The sequence below is a fragment of the Pleurodeles waltl genome, chromosome 9 (genome assembly GCF_031143425.1).
Source record: "Pleurodeles waltl isolate 20211129_DDA chromosome 9, aPleWal1.hap1.20221129, whole genome shotgun sequence".
Classification (NCBI taxonomy): Eukaryota; Metazoa; Chordata; class Amphibia; order Caudata; family Salamandridae; genus Pleurodeles; species Pleurodeles waltl.
In genome coordinates, this window is record NC_090448.1 from 225,264,038 (window position 1) to 225,283,632 (window position 19,595).

The 19,595-nt window shown below is 45.8% G+C and overlaps 1 protein-coding gene across 3 annotated transcripts in view; it reads right to left on the reverse strand.

Moving 5' to 3' along the window:
* Positions 1 to 2,216: 2,216 nt before the first annotated feature.
* The window catches only part of EOGT (EGF domain specific O-linked N-acetylglucosamine transferase), a 264,417-nt gene continuing 247,038 nt past the window's right edge, over positions 2,217 to 19,595 (reverse strand). For all 3 annotated transcript variants that reach the window (XM_069206579.1, XM_069206580.1, XM_069206581.1), the window contains one exon: positions 2,217 to 2,469. In XM_069206579.1, the coding sequence (XP_069062680.1) occupies positions 2,323 to 2,469 (147 nt within the window). In that variant the 3' untranslated portion in view covers positions 2,217 to 2,322. The remainder of the gene's footprint in view (positions 2,470 to 19,595) is intronic.

Here is a 19,595-nt window from a genome sequence, read left to right on the forward strand (position 1 = left end):
AAAGTTTGGGGACAGGGGTGGGACTGTTATTGTTACTGTTTGAACTCTTCCATTACTTCTACTTCGTTGCCGGCCCAAGGGTTGTAGGCGAAAAGCTGTGAAAAGTGATAACGATGCTCTTCCAGGCTGCCGATCCTCTAGGCTGTAGGCACATGGATGTGTTATTTCACCTTTGCCAATCATAATAATAAGAATGAATCCATCAAAATTATTAAAATTGATGTGTAGAGTTAAAATTAATGTAAATATATTTAATAAAAATAATAGTATATTCATTTTTAAATTTAAAAATGATAAATGTTATTTTTAGAAAAACATTTTAACATCAAATTAAATCTGTTTATATTTTGACTAGTTTAAATAACAATGTAACATCATATTTTCCGACCTTCCATCATTTACTGTGGGAAGGTATGCAATACCAGTGCCTGGGCATGTGTGGTGCTGGATTTAAGATTTATCTGAGCTGGAGTACATTTACTACTGGTTTGGGTTCTTTTTGGTTGTAGTAACTTTAGAAGTGTAGTGTGTGAAAAGAAACAGGCTTACTCTTTTGTTGGTGGGTCACTGTCCCCCCCTAAATGCATTTCTAACCCTCTCTAAACCCCTCCTCGCTACACCCTGAAGCCCTGCCGTTTGGTAGTAAGTATGCCTCTTCTTATAGCCACTCCGCATGGTCCATCCCACATTTACTACTAAGTAATAATATTACATATGTGATGATCTACCCTGAGATAAAATAGGAGAGGTGGATATATACTGTCCTTAACTTGCTCATGGGGTGTTTGTTGGCAATCTCTGTACTCAAGCTGATTGCAATTGGGAAAATCTCAATAGTATACAATGTATGCAACTTTTTCATAAGCGAATAGAATTCTACTTCAAAGGATATAGGAGGTCATTCTGACCCTGGCGGTCATGGACCGCCAGAGCCAACGACCGCGGAAGCAACGCCAACAGGCTGGCGGTGCTTCCGGGGGCATTCTGACCGCGGCGGTAAAGCCGCGGTCAGAAAAGGGAAGCCGGCGGTTTCCCGCCGGCTTCCCGCTGCCCCAGGGAATCCTCCACGGGGATTCCGACCCCCTTCCCGCCAGCCTGGTTCGGCTGGTGGGAACGGGTGTCGTGGGGCCCCTGGGGGCCCCTGCACTGCCCATGCCACTGGCATGGGCAGTGCAGGGGCCCCCTAACAGGGCCCCACATAGATTTTCAGTGTCTGCGTGGCAGACACTGAAAATCGCAACGGGTGCAACTGCACCCGTCGCACCCCTTCCACTCCGCCGGCTCCATTCGGAGCCGGCATCCTCGTGGAAGGGGGTTTCCCGCTGGGCGGGCGGGCGGCCTTTTGGCGGTCGCCCGCCAGCCCAGCGGGAAACTCAGAATGACCGCCGCGGTCTTTTGACCGCGGTACGGTCTTCTGGGGGTTCCCGCCAGGCCGGCGGCACCCTCCGCCGGCGGGGGTCAGAATGACCCCCATAATCTGTGAATTAACTAAATTAAAATGCATGTTATGAAACTAAATGTTAAACCACTCTGTTGATAAGTTACGACCACAACTAAAATTGAACCACTGATGGGGACTTACCCGTTTGTCTTTATGTAGCGAGCAAAATATCAGGATTACTTTCCACCACTTTCTGCAATCAGTTGTCTGATACAAGCAATCTTTCAATCTCAATCCGAACCCTCTACACACTGGAGGTGTGATTTACAGATAGGTACCAAGAGTAAATCATTCCGTTTGTGGAGAAGTGCTTTGTGCAGAGGAAAATCCACTAGCGGGATTTCTTTCACCGTAGATGAAGAATTTCCACCGGTGGAGTTTGCTCTTCATTCATCATTTCCCCCAAAAATCGAAATCAGGTCAAAGCTTTCTTTCTATTTCTGTGGCCTTCTCTGCTCCATACTGCGTACTTTTGTTATCGGAGCTTCTTTCCTCAGTAGCATAAAACCTTCATTTTCCTGTTGCATATGAATTTGCATTTAGCTTTCCTTCGTTTGTCGAAATTACTATTTCATTACGGTTTAATGGGTTGCACTAATGGTTCGACTGCTTAAAATATTCACAACGTCCCTCCTATCAAACAAAGCTGACAAATTACCTCACTCACTCGGAAAATCACCAGATGTTCACTCCTTTGGACATCACGGAAAAAAGTAAAACACAGAAATCATGAAAGATAACACGGAATGAAAGGCCAATAACAAGCCCATTGGAGGTCTGTAAATAAATATTTTATGTAGATGATAAATCTAAAGGGAAGTGTCTCAGGAGTCAGTCCACATGAAGACATTTCACAAAAAGCCGCCTTATTTCAACACAATTCATAGTTCATCACGATTTGTCCTGCATGGCCACTTAGGATGCTTCGATACATGATCTGCTGCCAGAAGAACGAGGTTCATAAATTCTTCGACATCAAAAGAGTAATTAGTAAATTTAGGGTGCTCTCCTAGTGTAGGATGATGACCCTGCAAAATAAAAACATAACTGTAATTAAGGAAGGTATTTCACTGAAATATCACAAGTATTCAGGCAATATGTTTTCTGATAATACACAAGAAATAGCTATTTATGGCACTGCCATTAAAAATAATCGTTTCAGTTAAAATGGCAATTTCATCCTCGAAGTCAAGTAAAGGTTCATGAATGTTATGCTTCCTAACTACAGGTATTACTATAAAGTGACTCCTCCAAACAAAGACACAACTAACACAATTATGAGCACACCACGCATTGAATTTATATATATATGTGTGTGTGTGTATATATATATATATATATATATATATATGGAAAATGTTGCTTACCCAGTGTACATCTGTTTGTGGCATGTGGTGCTGCAGATTCACATGCTATGCATTATTCAGCCATCTAGTGTTGGGCTTGGAGTGTTACCAGGTGTTTTTCTTTGAAGAAGTCTTTTTGGAGTCACGGGATCAAGTGACTCCTCCTCTCGGTCATACTGCGCATGGGCATCAACTCTGTAGTTAGATTATTTTCCTGTAAAAGGGTGTAGGAAGGAGTGATAGAGTGTAATAATATAAATGTTGTATAGAAATAGTAAGTAAGAATAGATGTCCATGCAAATGTAAATGTATATACATATGTACAAAAGAGAAAAAAACTGCAATGACTACAGGCTTCCGGGGAGGAGGGAGGGCGCATGTGAATCTGCAGCACTACATGCCACAAACAGTGTAGGGTAAGTGACATTTTCCGTTGGATGGCATGTGTAGCTGCAGATACACATGCTATGCATGGACTACAAAGCAGTTACTCTCCCCCAAAAATGTAGTGGCTAGCCTGTAGGAGTTGGAGTTTTTTTAAAAATAATGTTCTTAAGACAGTTTGACCAACATTGGCCTGCTGCTTTGAAAATACATCAACACAATAATGCTTTGTAAATGTATGTGGTGCAGACCATCTGGCAGCTATACATATCTCTGCCATTTGTATGTTTCCTAAAAATGCCATAGATGCACCTTTCTTCCTAGTGGAATGTGCTTTAGGTGTGATTAAAAGTTGTCTTTTTGCCTTAATGTAACATGTTTGTATACATTTAACAATCCATCTTGCCAATCCTTGCTTAGAGGTAGGATTCCCTTTATGTGGTTGCTGAAAGGCAACAAAAAGCTGTTTTGTATTTCTGAATTGTTTTGTTCTATCTACATAGTACATTAGAGCTCTTTTAAGGTCAAGAGTGTGAAGGCCTCTTTCTGCAATTGAATGTGGCTGTGGAAAAAAAACTGGCAACTCCACTGTTTGGTTTATGTGAAAAGGTGGTACCACTTTTGGCAGAAATTTTGTATTAGTTCTAAGTACAACTTTATGTTTGTGTACTTGGAAAAAAGGTTTTTCAAGAGTGAATGCTTGTATTTCCCCAACTCTTCGCAGTGAAGTAATGGCCACTAGGAAAGCAACTTTCCATGTTAAGAATTGAATCTCACAAGAATGCATGGGTTCAAAAGGTGGGCCCACTAGTCTGGTGAGTACAATACCGAGTAGGAACAGGTGGTGCTCTAGTCCTTCCATGAAGGCTTTTATAACTGGGACTCTAAAGAGAGAGGTATGTTGAATAGTTTGCAAGTATGCTGATATATCAGTAAAATGGATTTCGATAGATGAAAAGGCTAGATTTGACTTCTGCAGATGAAGTAGGTAGAATACAATATCTTGCATTGATGCTGTAAGTGGGTCAGTATTTTTAGATTGACAGTAATAAACAAATCCTTTCCATTTGTTAGCATAGCATTGCCTAGTTGTAGGCTTGCATGCTTGTTTGAGAACTTCCATGCATTCTAATGGAAGTTGTAAGTATCCAAATTGTATGACTTCAGGAGCCAAATCGCTAAGTTGAGAGCACTGGGATTTGGATGTCTGATTTGTCCTTGTTTTTGTGTTAACAAATCCAGTCTGTTTGGAAGTTTGGAGTGAGGTACTACTGTGACCTCTAGGAGTGTTGTGTACCAATGTTGCTGTGCCCACATTGGGGCTATGAGTATCATGGGGAGAGAGGTCTGATGTAGCTTGTTGACCAGAAAGTGAAGTAGTGGGAGAGGGGGAAAAAGCGTAAGCAAATATCCCTGATCAGTTGATCCACAGAGCATTGCCCTTGGATAAAGAATGTGGGTGTCTGGATGCGAAGTTTTGGCATTTCGCATTTTCGCTTGTTGCAAATAGGTCTATTTCTAGTGTTCCCCACTTTTGAAAGTACTGTTGAAGCACCTGAAAGTGAATCTCCCATTCGTGTATCCATTTGTGTGTCCTGCTTAGGAGATCCCCCAACTGATTGTGTATTCCTGGAATCTATTCTGCTAGTAGATGAATGCGATTGTGAATTGCCCGTTTCCATATTACTTGGGCTAGACGGGACAGTTGAGATGAATGTGTCCCGCCTTGTTTCTTCAGGTAATACATGGTCGTCATATTGTCTGTTCATATCAAAATAGTCTCGTGTTTGAGAAGGGGTTGAAACACTTTTAGGACAAGGAACAGAGCTAATAATTCTAAATGGTTTATGTGATAATTTTGCTATTTGAATCCCATTCCCCTTGAATAGTAAGGTTGTTGAGATGAGTTCCCCAACCTATCATTGATGCATCTGTTGTTATTGTGGCTTGAGGCACAGGGTGTTGAAATGACCGCCCCTTCATTAAATTGCTGAGATTCAACCATTGAAGGGACTTGTGCGTTTGGCGGTCTAACAACACTAGATCTTGCTATTGACCCTGTGCTTGAGACCATTACTGTGAGAGGCACTGTTGTAGTGTCCTCGTGTTTAGTCTTGCATGCAGTACTATTGCTATGCAGGATGCCATCATTCCTAATAGTTTCATGATAAATCTTACAGTGCATTGTTTATTTGGCTGCATTTGTGGTCTGAGATTTCGGAAAGCTTGTATCCTTTGTGTATTTGGATAGGATAAGGCTTTTTGTGTATTGAGAATAGCACCTAGGTAAGGTTGCACCTGTGCTGGTTGAAGATGGGACTTTTGGTAGTTGAGAGTGAACCCTAGTGTATGTAGGGTATTTATTGTATATTGAGTGTGTTGTTGACATTGTATAAAATTGCTTGATTTTACTAGCCAATCGTCTACATATGGAAAGACATGTATGTGTTGCCTTCTTAGACATTCTGTGAATACCCTTGGAGCTGTTGTTATGCCGAATGGTAGAACTTTGAATTGATAATGTTTTCCTGCTATCACAAACCTTGGGTATTTTCTGTGAGCCGGATGGATGAGTATATGGAAATATGCATCTTTGAGGTCTAAAGCAGTCATGTTATTGTTGTAGTAGTGGAATGACGTCCTGCAGAGTTACCATGTGAAAGTATTTTGACAGGATATATAGATTTAGGGATCTGAGGCCTAGGCTGGGCCTGAGAGTGCAATCCTTTTCGGGAATGAGGAAGTATAGTGAGTATACTCCTGTTCCTTGTTGAGAATGTGGGACCAATTCTATTGCCTGTTTTAATAGAAGTGATTGTACTTCTTGTTGTAACAGAACATTGTGTTCCGCGGACAGCTTGTGATAATGTGGAGGAATGTTTGGGGGGATAGAAATCAATTCTAGGCAATAGCCATTGCGGATAATTGACAATACCTATTGATCTGTGGTAATATTTTGCCATTGGGAGTGGAATTGCTGCAGTCTGCCCCCCACAGGAGATGTGTGGGGTTGAGGGATGGTAAATAAGTCACTGTTTAGATGGGGTAGTGGCTTGTTTTGAGGCCTGGAACTTGCCTCTGGTTCTAAAGTATTGGCCTCTATAAGAACCTCTAAATCCCCCTCTCTGGTATTGCTGTTGCCCTTGTTTTGCCTAGGAGGTAGAAGCCTCTGTGGATTGTGGCTTGAATCCTCTAAATTGTTGCCTACGAAAGGCTCCCATTGCTTTGGTCGTGTCTGAATCTTTTCTCAGTTTTTCTATGGCAGTGTCAACCTCAGGGCCAAACAGGTGTTTTTTATTAAAAGGCATATTCAGCACTGCCTGCTGTATTTCTGGTTTTAAACCAGAGAAACGTAGATATGCGTGTCTGCGTATAGTGATGGCAGTATTCACGCTTCTAGCTGCTGTATCTGCAGCATCAAGAGAAGACCGTATTTGGTTGTTACTTATGGCCTGACCCTCTTCCACAACCTGTTGTGCTCTCTTTTGGTGTTCTTTTGGTAGGTGTTGTAGGAGTTCCTGCATCTCGTCCCAGTGGGCTCTATCATACCTTGCTATCAAGGCTTGCGAGTTTGCAACTGGCTATTAGCCGTCTTTCTGGCAGCACTCACTACCACTGAGTCTGGAGGAACTTGGCGCGTAATATAATCTGGGTCTGTAGGTGCAGGTTTCTATTTTTTGTCAATGCGTGGTGTTATAACCCTAGCTTTGACTGGCTCATTGAATATTTAATCTGCATGCTTAATCATGCCAGGTAGCATTGGGAGGCACTGATATCTTGAGTGAGTGGAGGCTAAGGTGTTAAAAAGAAAATCCTCTTCTAAGGGTTCACTGTGCATAAGCACCCCATGGTACGCTGCTGCCCTAGAAATAACCTGCGTGTGTGCAGTACTGTCTTCTGGTGGAGAAGGTTTGGAAGGATATAAATCCGGGTCATTGATAGGAATAGGATCCGGATCATAGAGATCCCAAGGATCAACAGTATCACCATGAGAATATTGTGAATGAGTTGGTGAAAGCAAAAGTGGTGGGCTAGTGGGTGGTGGCGAAAAAGAAAGTTGTGGTGAATGAGGGGGAGAAGTATGGATAGATAATGGCTTCTCCTTCCGTTTATAAATCTTTGCTGGTGGTGGAGCAGTGTCTAAATGTTCTTGAAAGGCCAACTTTCTCTTGGTCTGTAGAGTAGGTGCAGTAATTATTCTTCCAGTCTCTTTATGGATATGAATCCTTGATTGTCTTTCATCCATAAGCTCAAGGATAGGCTGTATCCCAGTGTCCTCATAAACCTGATCAGAAGGTCTATATGACTGTCCATCCAGTGATTTTGAGCTCTGTTTAAGATGGCTCAAAATTCCTTGCTCTTCCGAATAAGAAGACTTTTTCGGTCCTGAAGATGGTAGTTTTTTCAGGGCCGAAAATACAGCCGGTTGTTTCGGCTCCGAAGCGGGGCGTCGAGGCTTCGACTCTGAGGAGTGAGGACGCCTACTCGAGTCGGAAGTTGAACTTTTGATGGACTTACTCGACTCCAATATCGAGAGAGGAGTGGCCTTTTTCAGTGCCGAAGGCAAAGGTCAGTCGACGAGAGCCTTTTTTCGGGTCGAACCATGGCTCTCTGGCAGTGGTGTACCCAAGGCCTTCGAGGACTTTTTATAAGTGGGCATAGGGGCAGTCGTGACCAGCAGTGATAGGCCTATCTTCTTCCGATTCTTCTTCGGAGTCGGTGTCTCTGATGGAAACTGCTGTCTGCGCCTGTTCTTCCTCCATGGTGTTGAGATGTTCTGTACTCTTCTATGCCATTTCCAGTCTTCTGGCAATCTGATCACGCAGGGTCTTTTTGGATTGAAACGATCGGCAGGCCTTGCAATCCTCTTCTCTGTGATCGGGAGAAAGACACAGATTACATACAAGGAGTTGGTCTGTGTATGGAAATTTTGCATAGCATCGGGGACAACATCGAAATGGAGTCCAGTCCATCAGGCTTCGACATGGTAGGCCTAAACCGGCCCGAGTCGGGCTCACACTCCCAGAAGGGCGGAATTTAGTTTTCAATAGTACTATCGGTTCGAAGCTAGGTAGAAATGCGATCGAAACTATACCGACGATCAAGGAAGTTTTCTAAAGTTTCGAATTCGAAACCTCGGAGCGAGAGGAAACACGTTCGAGCCCAACAGCGGAAAGAAAACAATCTAACTACGGAGTCTATGCCCATGCGCTCTATGACCGAGAGAAGGAGTCACTCGATCCTGTGACTCCAAAAAGACTGCTTCGAAGAAAAATAACTTGTAACACTCCGAGCCCAACACTAGATGGCGGAATAATGCATAGCATGTGTATCTGCAGCTACACAAGCCATCAAACATATATACATGTATGGCATATGCATGTTTTTATGTTGCATGAAATATTTCTGGAAACTCTGCTCTACCTTACTTCCTGGTGTCTGACAACCACAACTACATGCAAAGTGGGCAGCATTTCTATATTGAAGTGTACCTCATGAGGACTAGACACTTGCTGAATGTTGCGGCTAACTGTATAGTTGAATATATGTCTAAAGCTTCTAATGCCTACGAAGGAATACAATCTTGAGCGTAAGTGTGTTTGGCAAGAATCCCTTGAAGTGCTAAAATAGTAAACAAGCACTAAACCAGGGCTAAGCACTGTTGCGCCAAGTACTCACAATAAGTCAAGTAGCAGCACCATTTTTGCAGTGCAAGCATTACACATGAGCGGGTACCAGTGACAAGAAAGCCCACCATTTGATAAGAACTGCCAACGTTCAGTATATTTAGGTTTTGCTAGTCACTCAGTATTCCTCACTGCATGTTCATCATGGATGCGTGTTAATATTTGCATTCAGAAATTGTGAGAATTGGGCCAGATCTGTTCATTACTCGGAAGACATGGCTCCATGAGCCCATCTGCATCATAACTCAATGATAAGACGCATGTTTTTATTTGAACTGCCACTCAATAAGCCTCCATATTCTCATTTGACCTATCACTCAATGATAATAAGACTGCATGTTCTCATTTGCACTATCACACAGTAATCATTAGTGCACGTTGAGGCAGGGCATCTGTGTACTTCAAAGGCATGCCTCTAAATACTTATCCCCACTTCAAAGGAACAACTGTGTATAAAAGGACTTCAGACACCACCACCTTAGTACACTTCTAGACCTGTGGATACTATGCCAGGAACAAGGACTGCTGTGCTGCTACAAGGACTGCTGGACTGCTGCTCTGAAGGAGCTGCTGCTTTGCTGACCTGCTGACCTCTTTTCTGCTGAAGACGAACTGGACCTGGAACCCATCTGGAAACTAGGACACCAGAGTGACTCAAAGGGCTAGTCTGTTGGCCTCCTGATTTGAGCCTCAGGAATATAACAGGCGCCTGACCCTAAGAAGAGCTTCTCAGGTCCTGGACCCCTGGTGTTGCTCTTGAGCTCTTTAATTAATGGTTTTTTGGGTTCTTTGTGACCTTAAGTCGGCCCATTTGTAGCAGAACAGCACTGCTTGCATTGAAAATCAGAGTGAGCCTCCGCAAGCCCGTCTCTTTGCACAGGAAGCATTGTTTGCCTTGCGTGGACCGCCAACGCACAGCCCCAGTCACAAGTCTGCAATGCTGGTACGCTCTTCGCACTCTGCAGACCACCGCCAGTGACATAATTTCTCCTGGCAAACTTCATCCATGCAAACAGAACTATTGGCACAAACCTTGAAAAGGTAAACCTTCTGCTGGACGAATCTATGACTTTATCCAAGCCGCACTCCATTGTGGTCAGCTTGAATTTGACCCGGTCCAACATGACCAAATATCCCCAGTTTGTGCGTTATGCTTTTAGGAGCTAATTTACAGCTTATGCTTTAAAAATTCATAACTCCTGTTCTACTGATTGCATTTTGTGTTGGTCTTTTTTATCTTGGTTTATTTATTACATTTGACTCTATTTTTCTAACTTGGTGTGGGATCTTTTTGTGTGGTGTTGCCTCTGTTTTACTGCTTGAAGTGTTGCACAAATACCTTACACATTGCCTCTGAATTAAGCCTGACTGTTCTCTGCCAAGCTACCAGGGGCATGAGCACAGGTTAAATTGGGGTTTGCTTGTGCCTTGCCCTGAATAGGATTGCAGTTGCTGCTTGACCAGGGCTCACATCCCAGTCAATCAGTAACCCAATCTCTAACATTGGTGATCAGCTGTGATGATGGAACTTGTGCTTGTGCAATGCCATACAGTGATTTCGTGTACACTACCAAACCATATTTAAGACCAATTTGAGTTTTAATTTCTCCACAATGGGCCTTTTTGCTTTTCTAAATTCATTCTTACTCTACCATACTGACTGTGCCTGTGACCTCACCTGCAAAGATTGAGTTTGAGCTTGCCAACCGGGACGGCTACACTTTGGCTGGGTTCATGGAATTTTGCCAGGACAGGGGGTTGCCTACCAAAGCGGTACCAAGAAAGTGGAACTCCAGAAGGCCTTGAGGGCATGGGCAGAGGCCAATCAATTGCCAGTCACAACACAAGACAAGACTCGGAGGAGGAGGAGGAGGAGGAAGATGAAGAGGAAGGATCAGAGCAGGACCCACAGGAACGTCTTGGAATGCAACCTGTTGAGGAAGGGGATAATCTACTCCCAAGTCTGGAAAATCCTCTCCTGCTCAGGAAGCAGAATGTCCTCTTGCAACCTGTCCCCAGAGACCCAGACAGAGAGGACAGTGGAGAGAGAGTACAGGCTGCAGATGGCCAATCTCAAGATGGAGGCAGAACAGAAGAAACTGGCCATGAAGGAGAGAACTGCTTTGTAGCGTTTGGCTCATGAAAGGGGCCTTAAGGAGCAGGATATCAAGGCCAGACGGGTAGATCCCAACAGTGATGGTGGCAGCATTTCATCAGTGCCATCTAGAGACAAGAGAGTCCACAGTCCTAAAGTTCTCTTGCATGACTTTGTTGTGGGAGAGGATATCGATATGTGGTTTGAGGAGCATGAAATTGCCTTGCAGGTGCACAAGATCACTGAAGAAGATTGAGGGCTACTCTGTGGAAGCACATCCCTAATGAAGAGACACCCTAATGGCCTTAGAGAAGGGAGACAAGATGAAGTATCCCCCCCCCACAAATGAAGGAAGCCCTTGTCAGAAAGTATGGTTTGACTCAAGAGAAGTACAGACAGGGGTTTATTGACAGTGAGACACTGGCCCAACAGACCTGGAAGTGGACTGTGTGGATTCCTTTTGCAAGGCACTGGATGGTTGTGTGAAGGGAAGAAGTAAAGGATTATCAGGGGATGTACAATTTGATTGCAAGGGAGCACATGTTCAGACTTTGTTTTTCAGAACTGTGCCACCCACTAGTGGAAACCCTAGAAGAGTGGTCAATGTGGCCTAAGGGGTAAGTAGTCCTTAGGGGCAGGTCATAGTCCATGCCATGATCTCCCTTACATGGGAAGTGGACTCAGGGGGTGAGTTGGTGATCCCTGAGGGTGGTAGTCATCACTTCCACCAGGTGAAAGTGAATGGGGTCCCAGTCACTGCTCTGATGGAAAACAGAGCTAGGCAGACCATGGTAGTGGAAAGACTAGTTTCTTCAGAGTAGTACACCGGCTAGATGTGTAGGGTGACCCAGGCCCCTGTGCAGGACTTTTTCCGCCCTACAGCCCTGGTATCCCTGTGGTGGATGGGGAGGTGATCCAGAGGAGGGTCATAGTTAGTCCTGAGAGCCCAAAATACTGTATTCTGTGAAATAAGATGCCCCAGTGTCAGGGGAACTGGGAGAGATATCTGCTCAGAGCACTCTGGCTTATGTTTTTTGGGGGAATACCTCCCAGCCAGAGGACACTTGACCCCAGAAGGAGGGGAGGGGTGACCTCACCCCTGCTGTCAACTGTTCAGCCTCAGGGCACAGTCTCTAAGATGGGTGACCAGTCTCAGGATACCACTCAACAACTGGTGCGAGGTAGAGTTAATAGTTGCAAAACACCCGTGGCTACTCCCCCCCTCCTCTAAGAAACCAGAGAGGTCAGAAATCCCTAGATGGCCTGGGGCCTTGCTCTGGACACCAACAGCTGCCAGTGCCCTCTGCTGGCTGTTGTCTTTGTGGACAGAGTTTTCCTTGGGTTCGGGACAAAAGTCTGACCCAAGGGGTGGAATCGGCCGCATTAGTTTGTTGGCCATGGTGGTACTGTCTACCTACTGGGATGAATCTGTGAGCAAGTTAGGGTTAGGTGCTGCACAGATGGGGTCCACTGATGAGGAGAAGGGTTCCCCTTGAGTCAGTTCAGTGGTTCAGGAGAGTATAGACAGAGGGATCTAACTGAATTCAGAGAGCCACAGAACTGACAAGCGCCCCTGCAGTAGAAGGCCACTGTCAATATTCTATCACCTTAGCAGAGATGTCTATCCTGGTATTGATTAGTCTACCCTGCATTTAAGCTGGAGGGTAATTTTGTTGGAAATGGTCCTCTCTACAAGGCGACCCCCACACTTTTTGCCTTCCTCCTCCCCTTTTTGCTGAATTTCTTTTTGTTGGCCTTAGGTGCACTTTGCTACTGCTAACTAGTTTAAAATGGATTGTGTTCTCTCCTTAAAACATAGTAACATTGCATTATGCCCAATTGGCATATTTAATTTACCCCTACGTACATCAGGTTCAATCCAGTACCTTCCCTATAAGAAAAACCCAACAGGGTTGCCACCTGTCGCCACTCCTTTTTGCACCAGCCATTGAACTACTAGCGAGGCTTCTATGATGCAATGTGAAAATACGAGGATGGCAATGGCCAACTGGGTGCGGAGATCATATTGTTCTAAATGCGGACGATGTTCTCCTCTACGTAGTAGACACATCGAGTAGTGGCCCTCGGTGCCTACAAGCCCTAGAATTCTTCGCAGAGGCTTCTGGTTTGACCATTAATCCCCCTAAATTGGTGCTCGTCCCACTGACTCCCTCACAGGAATACATAGACTGGCAGACCACTATCCCAATCCGCCATCTCAGTTACAGATATCTTGACATCTGGATTGGACAAAACCTAGCACTGACATGGTCCCTTGAATTTGCACCACTCACCCGCAAAATTAAAGAAGACCTTATAAAATGGCAGATGCTTCTATTAAATGTCATGGGGAGGATAGCACTGTATAAGATGATGATCTTACCTGTTTTCCTTTACCTCCTACAAACTTTCGCACAAATGATTTTCAGGCACTGGTTTAGAGAAATGGATTCCATGGCCGCACGATTTCTATGGTGACCACAACCATGCCTAGCATTCACAACTTGTCAACTAACCCCTTAACGAAGGAGGTCTTGGTATGTCTAACCTGTACCTATACAATCTGGCCTTGCAGCATCTAGTATTTAATGATTGGCTCAGTAGCAGGTGGGCTGACCATGCTTATCAGCTGGAGCTTGTAACTCTAGGGTTTCCCCTCATCATGGAAATGCTTTACGGGAACCTCATCCCCACGGCACTCCCTCAAGTGACCTGACCAAAATGGTATTTTTCTGGGTGAAGGGCTGCACATCGGCAAACAGGAAGGTGGTCTAAGCTTACTCCAGACCCCCCCCAGAGGGCATGACACTACACTGACCTCCTGGTAAGCATCTGCTGCCGTCCCCAGCTCCTCTAGCTGCTGCTGCTGCCTCTACCTTGCCTGGGACAAACTGAGAGTCTCCTTTCTTTGACTTGTTTTTCTACTTTTTTTTTTTTCTTTTTCTGTCCTTTTCTGACCCTCTCCCTCCCGCGCCACTCTTGCGTCCCCGCCCCCGTGAAGCCCTTTTCCCACCCTCCCGCCTCCCAGCTGACCGTACCCCTGCCCCTTCTTAATGGCGGCCGTAGCACGGTGAGAGGGAAACTACACTGACCTCCTGGTTAGCATCTGCTGCCCTCCCAGATCCTCTGGCTGCTGCCTATGCCTTGCCTAGGACGAACGGAGAGTCTGCCTGACTCTAAGTTCATGTTTGAGGCCCTCCTCCACCTGAAGGCTCCTGCCTGCGCTTCATCCCTGGTGGTCTAGTGACCATCAACAAGTATCTCTCTCTATCTCTCCATTACGATCTCCTTTACCCCTGCTTCATACTTCTGCCTTTCTTTTTCTTTCACTCATTTTACCCTTTTTAATTTTTTTTCCCTGCCCCTCTCTCTCCTACGCTGCTCCTGCGGCCCTCCGCTCTCCCCCCACGAACTGCCTTTCCTGCCCTCTCACCTCCCAGCTGACCGGACCCCCACCCCTCTCCTTAATTGCGGCTGCAGCGCACCAAAGGCAAGCCTGCCTGTGCCCGGACCGTTACCCTCCACCGCCTCATCACCCACACGTGCAAATCCATACACAACGTCGGACTGGCCTACTTAAACCTCAGAGTATCCTTCCACACTCCCACAAGATCCCTCCACTCAGCAAGCACTGCCCACCATGCCACGCATTCGCAAAACCACTGCTGGAGGAAGGTCCTTCACTTACCTCGCAGCAAAGAGCTGGAAAAACCTACCATAGCACCTCAGACAAAGCCCATCGCTCCCCATCTTCAGGAAGAAACTCAAGACTTGGCTCTTCGAATGAGGCACTGTCTCCCTTCCCCGCCCCCCCCAGTGCCTTGAGACCCTCACAGGTGAGTAGTTGCGCTATACAAAAAACAGGGATTGATTGACCCTCCTGGGAGACATATGGAGGGGACACACGTCTTCTTTTCAAGAACTTCAGCGGATGTACTCTCTATCCAGAACCTACTTCCATAAATACCTGGAGTTTTGACACGCCCTACAATTATATATTCCACTAGACACACTGATTCCATAGTTTAGTCAGACAGAAACTAAAGTCATGATGTGCGCAGTGGGAAGAGGCGGCATGTCCCAAATCTACCATACCCTAAGCGTCAATGCCACAGGTACACTGACTACTCTTAGATCTCGCTGGGAGGGCTGGCGGGAACAATTAGGTGACAGCGACCGGCGTGACTTCCTGATGGCTCCTAGGATTTTGACTGTGTCATCAAGCCGCAGACTGTGCAGACATATTACTTACACTGTGCATACCTTACCCCTGGTAGACTGTTTAAGGCCGGACTCCTGCCTGACTCCACTTGTTATCTATGCTCACAGATCCAAGCTGACTTCTTCTGTATGACGTGGTACTGTCCTGTCATAATGTGGTACTGGGAGGCGGTAGTAGCAGAGGCCTCCAATGTCCTAGGTATTGACATAGACATGTCTCCACTGTAGGTATTACTGGGTGTGCTTGAGGGTGTTGGAGTACCCATGTGGATTGAACATTCTTTGGAACTGCTATACTAATGGTGACATAGCAGCTCACTGGAAAGACATACAACCACCAACAATATCACAATGGAGATGCAGAGTGGACTGGTATGCACAGCAAAAAACAACAAAGAATACGAAGCCCGGGGAGGTCCAGCCAAGAATGGCAAAATCTGGGGCAAGTGGTGTGGGGCGGTGGGAGGTGGCATGATGTAGAAGATGTGTGAAGTACTGATATTACGATCTCCCCTGTGTGAGTTTAAAATTGTCCTGAATGCACCTATGTGGGTCCTGATAGCCCATAACTTTGTATCCGACCTCAATGTGACCCGCTTTACTTCCAATAAAAATAATAAAATGTGTTTATTGAAAAAAGTGTGCTACATGTGTCCAGGGCCTGTAAATTAAATGCTACTAGTGGACCTGCAGCACTTACTGTGTCACCCACTTACGTAACCCTTTAAACATGTCTCACGGCTGCCATTGCAGAGCCTGTGTGTGCAATGTTAAACTACCATTTCCATCTGGTGAAATAAACCTTTTCCCAGCCCCCAAACCTTTATTTTTAATACATATAAGTTACCCATAGGGTAGGCCAGGACAGTCCAAGGGCAAAACATGAACACATACTTTTAAAGTTTACAGGTTGTGGCAATGAAAACCTTTTAAATTTGTTTTTCACAACTGCAAGCCCTATCTCTCCCACAGCATAGCATTGGAGTTGCCTTACTACATTTTATAAGTGTAAATTCCAAATAGGAAGAGATGACTGGGCCATCCTAGGTGTCTCTGGAATCCTAATTTAAGATCTTAATTTATGGTGATATCAGATTTTAAATTAAAATTCTGAAAATGACGCTTCTTGAAAGTTGCCATTCTCTTGCCTTAGCCGGGGTTGGAGGATGCACCGCCAACAGGCTGGCGGTGCATCAAGGGCAATTCTGACCGCGGCGGTAAAGCCGCGGTCAGAAAAGGGAAACCGCCGGTTTCCCGCCGGTTTTCCCCTGCCCCTGTGAATCCTCCACGGCGGCGCTGCAAGCAGCGCCGCCATGGGGATTCCGACCCCCTTCCCACCAGCCTGGTTCTGGCGGTTTTCACCGCCAGAACCAGGCTGGCAGGAACGGGTGTCGTGGGGCCCCTGGGGGCCCCTGCAGTGCCCATGGCATGGGCACTGCAGGGGCCCCCTAATAGGGCCCCACATTGATTTTCAGTGTCTGCCTAGCAGACACTGAAAATCGTGACGGGTGCAACTGCACCCGTCGCACACCAGCAACTCCGCCGGCTCCATTCGGAGGCCGGCTTCCTCGTTGCTGGTGCTTTCCCGCTGGGCGGGCGGGCGGCCTTTTGGCGGTCGCCCGCCAGCCCAGCGGGAAAGTCAGAATGACCGCCGCGGTCTTTTGACCGCGGTACGATCTTTTGACCGCGGTACGGTCTTCTGGCGGTTCCCGCCAGGCGGGCGGCTTCTGCCGCCGGCGGGGGTCAGAATGACCCCCTTGGTGTCTTCAGCCTGTCTCTGGTCACATGACTGGGTGTAGTCGGCAGTTGGGTGTTGTATATTTCTCCTAGACAGTCACTCATAATGGGGGCTTGGGTGTAACTGGATGGGCCATCACTGGCAGGGTGGGAGGGAGAAGCTAGGCTCAGCCTCACTTACACCAGAATAGGCTGTGTCCTTACTCCACACAAAGGGCTGAATACCCCCCGTAGAGAGTCTTAAGCCAGGGCCAGGCAGGCCATCTGTGCACTTCAAAGACATGCCTCTAGAAGCTTCTCCCCGATTCAAAGGCATACAGTGTATGAAAGGAGGACCACAGACACCCCCGCTTCAGTACACTTCTGGACCTGTGAATCCTCTGCCAGGAAGGAGGACTGCTGTGCTGATACAAGGACTGCCTCTCTGCTGTACTACTACTCTGAAGGAGCTGCTGCTTTGCTGTGCTGACCTGCTGCCTGCTGTCCTCTTGTTTGGGGAGGAAGAACTGGAACCTGAACTCATCCTGAACCCAGGATCCCAGAGTGACTCATAGGCCCATTCTGATGGCCTCCTGATCTGAGCCTCATGAACATTACAGGCTCCCCAGTAGCTCCTGGATCCGTCTTCAGCAAATTCCTGACCCCCCAAGAAGTGCACCTCAGGTCCTGGACCTTTGGTGTGGCTCTTTAATTTAAGCTTTTAGGACCTTTGCTACAGTGACCAGGCCTGTCCACACCAGAACCACGCCGCTTACACTGAAAATCAGTACAAGCTGCTGCAAGACCATCTCTTTGCACAGCAAGCATTGTTCACCAATGTGAACCACCAAAGCGAAGCTGCAGCCCACCCGTCTGTGACACCCTGTCTGCTCTTCCTGACCCACCAACCACTGTTATCAATGTTCTCCTTGCTCCCATTGACATTCATTCCTTGCGAAAGGGACTCCGACACAAAACCTGAGAAGGTAAACCATCAGCAAGACTGATTTGGGTATTGTGGGTGCACTAGCACATCCAACACCTCGATTACAGTAAGATGCTGGCGCTTGCAACATTCAGACTTGTTTGGGTCTATTCATTACATCCTTGAATATCAAGTTTGCAATAACCAATGCTTGTTAAATGTCTCATGTATTATGACCAATGCTTGTTGATTATGCACACTGTATTCCACTTGCTCCAACTGTCACTGCCAAAACATGTGCTCTTCACAATGTGATCTGTATTGAACATGTGCCACAATCAGGAGGATAATTGCTCATTTTCTTAACCAGCAACTAACTCCCTTTCTACCTGCTCCAACTGTAACTGCCAAAACATGTGCTCTTCACAATGTGATCTGTATTGAACATCTGCCACAATCAGAATGATAATTGCTAATTTCATTAACAAGCAATCAACTGCCACAAGGGACATGTGCACATTTTATTATTTAAGGATAATAGTGAGTCTGAGGCCTTTCTTGGGTTCATATCTACAGCTCTGCTCACCTGCTTCCAGTCAAGTGAAGTTCCTTGTCCTCCAGCCTACCTCCAGTCAAGTTTCAGTGAAAGTCCAGTTCCTTGTTCTCCAGCCTGCTTCAAGTCGAGTTCCAGTGTTCTCTGTTCTCCAACCAGCTTCCAGCTGAGTTCCAGCATTTCTCGTCCTCCGGACAGCCTCCAGTCGAGTTTCAGTGATCCTCGCCTTCCGGTCAGCTTCCTGCGGAGTCCCAGCTCTCCTTTTCTGTCTTCTGCTGACAATCCTGTATTTTCTTTTAAAAGAGAGAAAAAAAAGAAAGGTGAAAAAACTCAGTTTGGGTTCTTCTGAAATGTTCAAGCAAGTATCTTCCTTTCAAGTTAAAGAAAGATTAATCTCTCAAATAAAACAAAACAGAGCTCTCTCTTTTAAAAAATGTATGTCAATAAGAATAAGCATGATTTATCGTTTGGGTGGAAATCCAAGATACCGCTAAACAGACATTGAGGAAAGATGCATTTCCTGAAACAAGCGCTCCCGAGAATTTGGAGTTTGCAAATAGAGCAAGTTTATCAGAACTATTATTGGCAAGAGATTATGACAGAACACAAAGAATCCCTTTAATCAAGTTGATCGTTTTTGAGTTTGGACATTGCTTCAAAGACTCTGAAAGTATTGTGAAAAGAGGAAGAGACTTGTTCAGCCTTATACAGTAGAAGCGTATGCACAATGTGTCAACAATAACTGACACTATGCAATGTACAATAGTTTATGCAAGCTCAATGTATTAATGAAGTAATTCTTTTGCAGCCCTGAATCCTAAAAAACCAAGAAAACAGTATTTTGAGAAATCTGAAGTCCTGACGCCCAACACAACACACAGTCCAGGGTCCAGCAGTCCAATTCTGCAGTCCACGAAGCAAAAGCTGGTATTTTCTCTTTTTCTCTTCCTAAAGCCTTCTTCCCCTTGAGGACTTGCGAGAGGGCAATGTACTCTTCATCACGGTCATGTTAGTCCTCACCGGGATTGGGGAATTGTCATCGCCCCTTCGAAACGCCTGGAATTGAGGTGAGTTGCTCACACAAAACACTGGGACTATATCCAACCTGCGTTCCATCGTGGTCAGCTAAAATGTTTAATTTGACCTGGTCCAGCATGACCAGATATCCCTGGTTGGCACATTATGCTTTTAGGCACTAGTTTACAGCTTATTCTTTAAAACTGTATA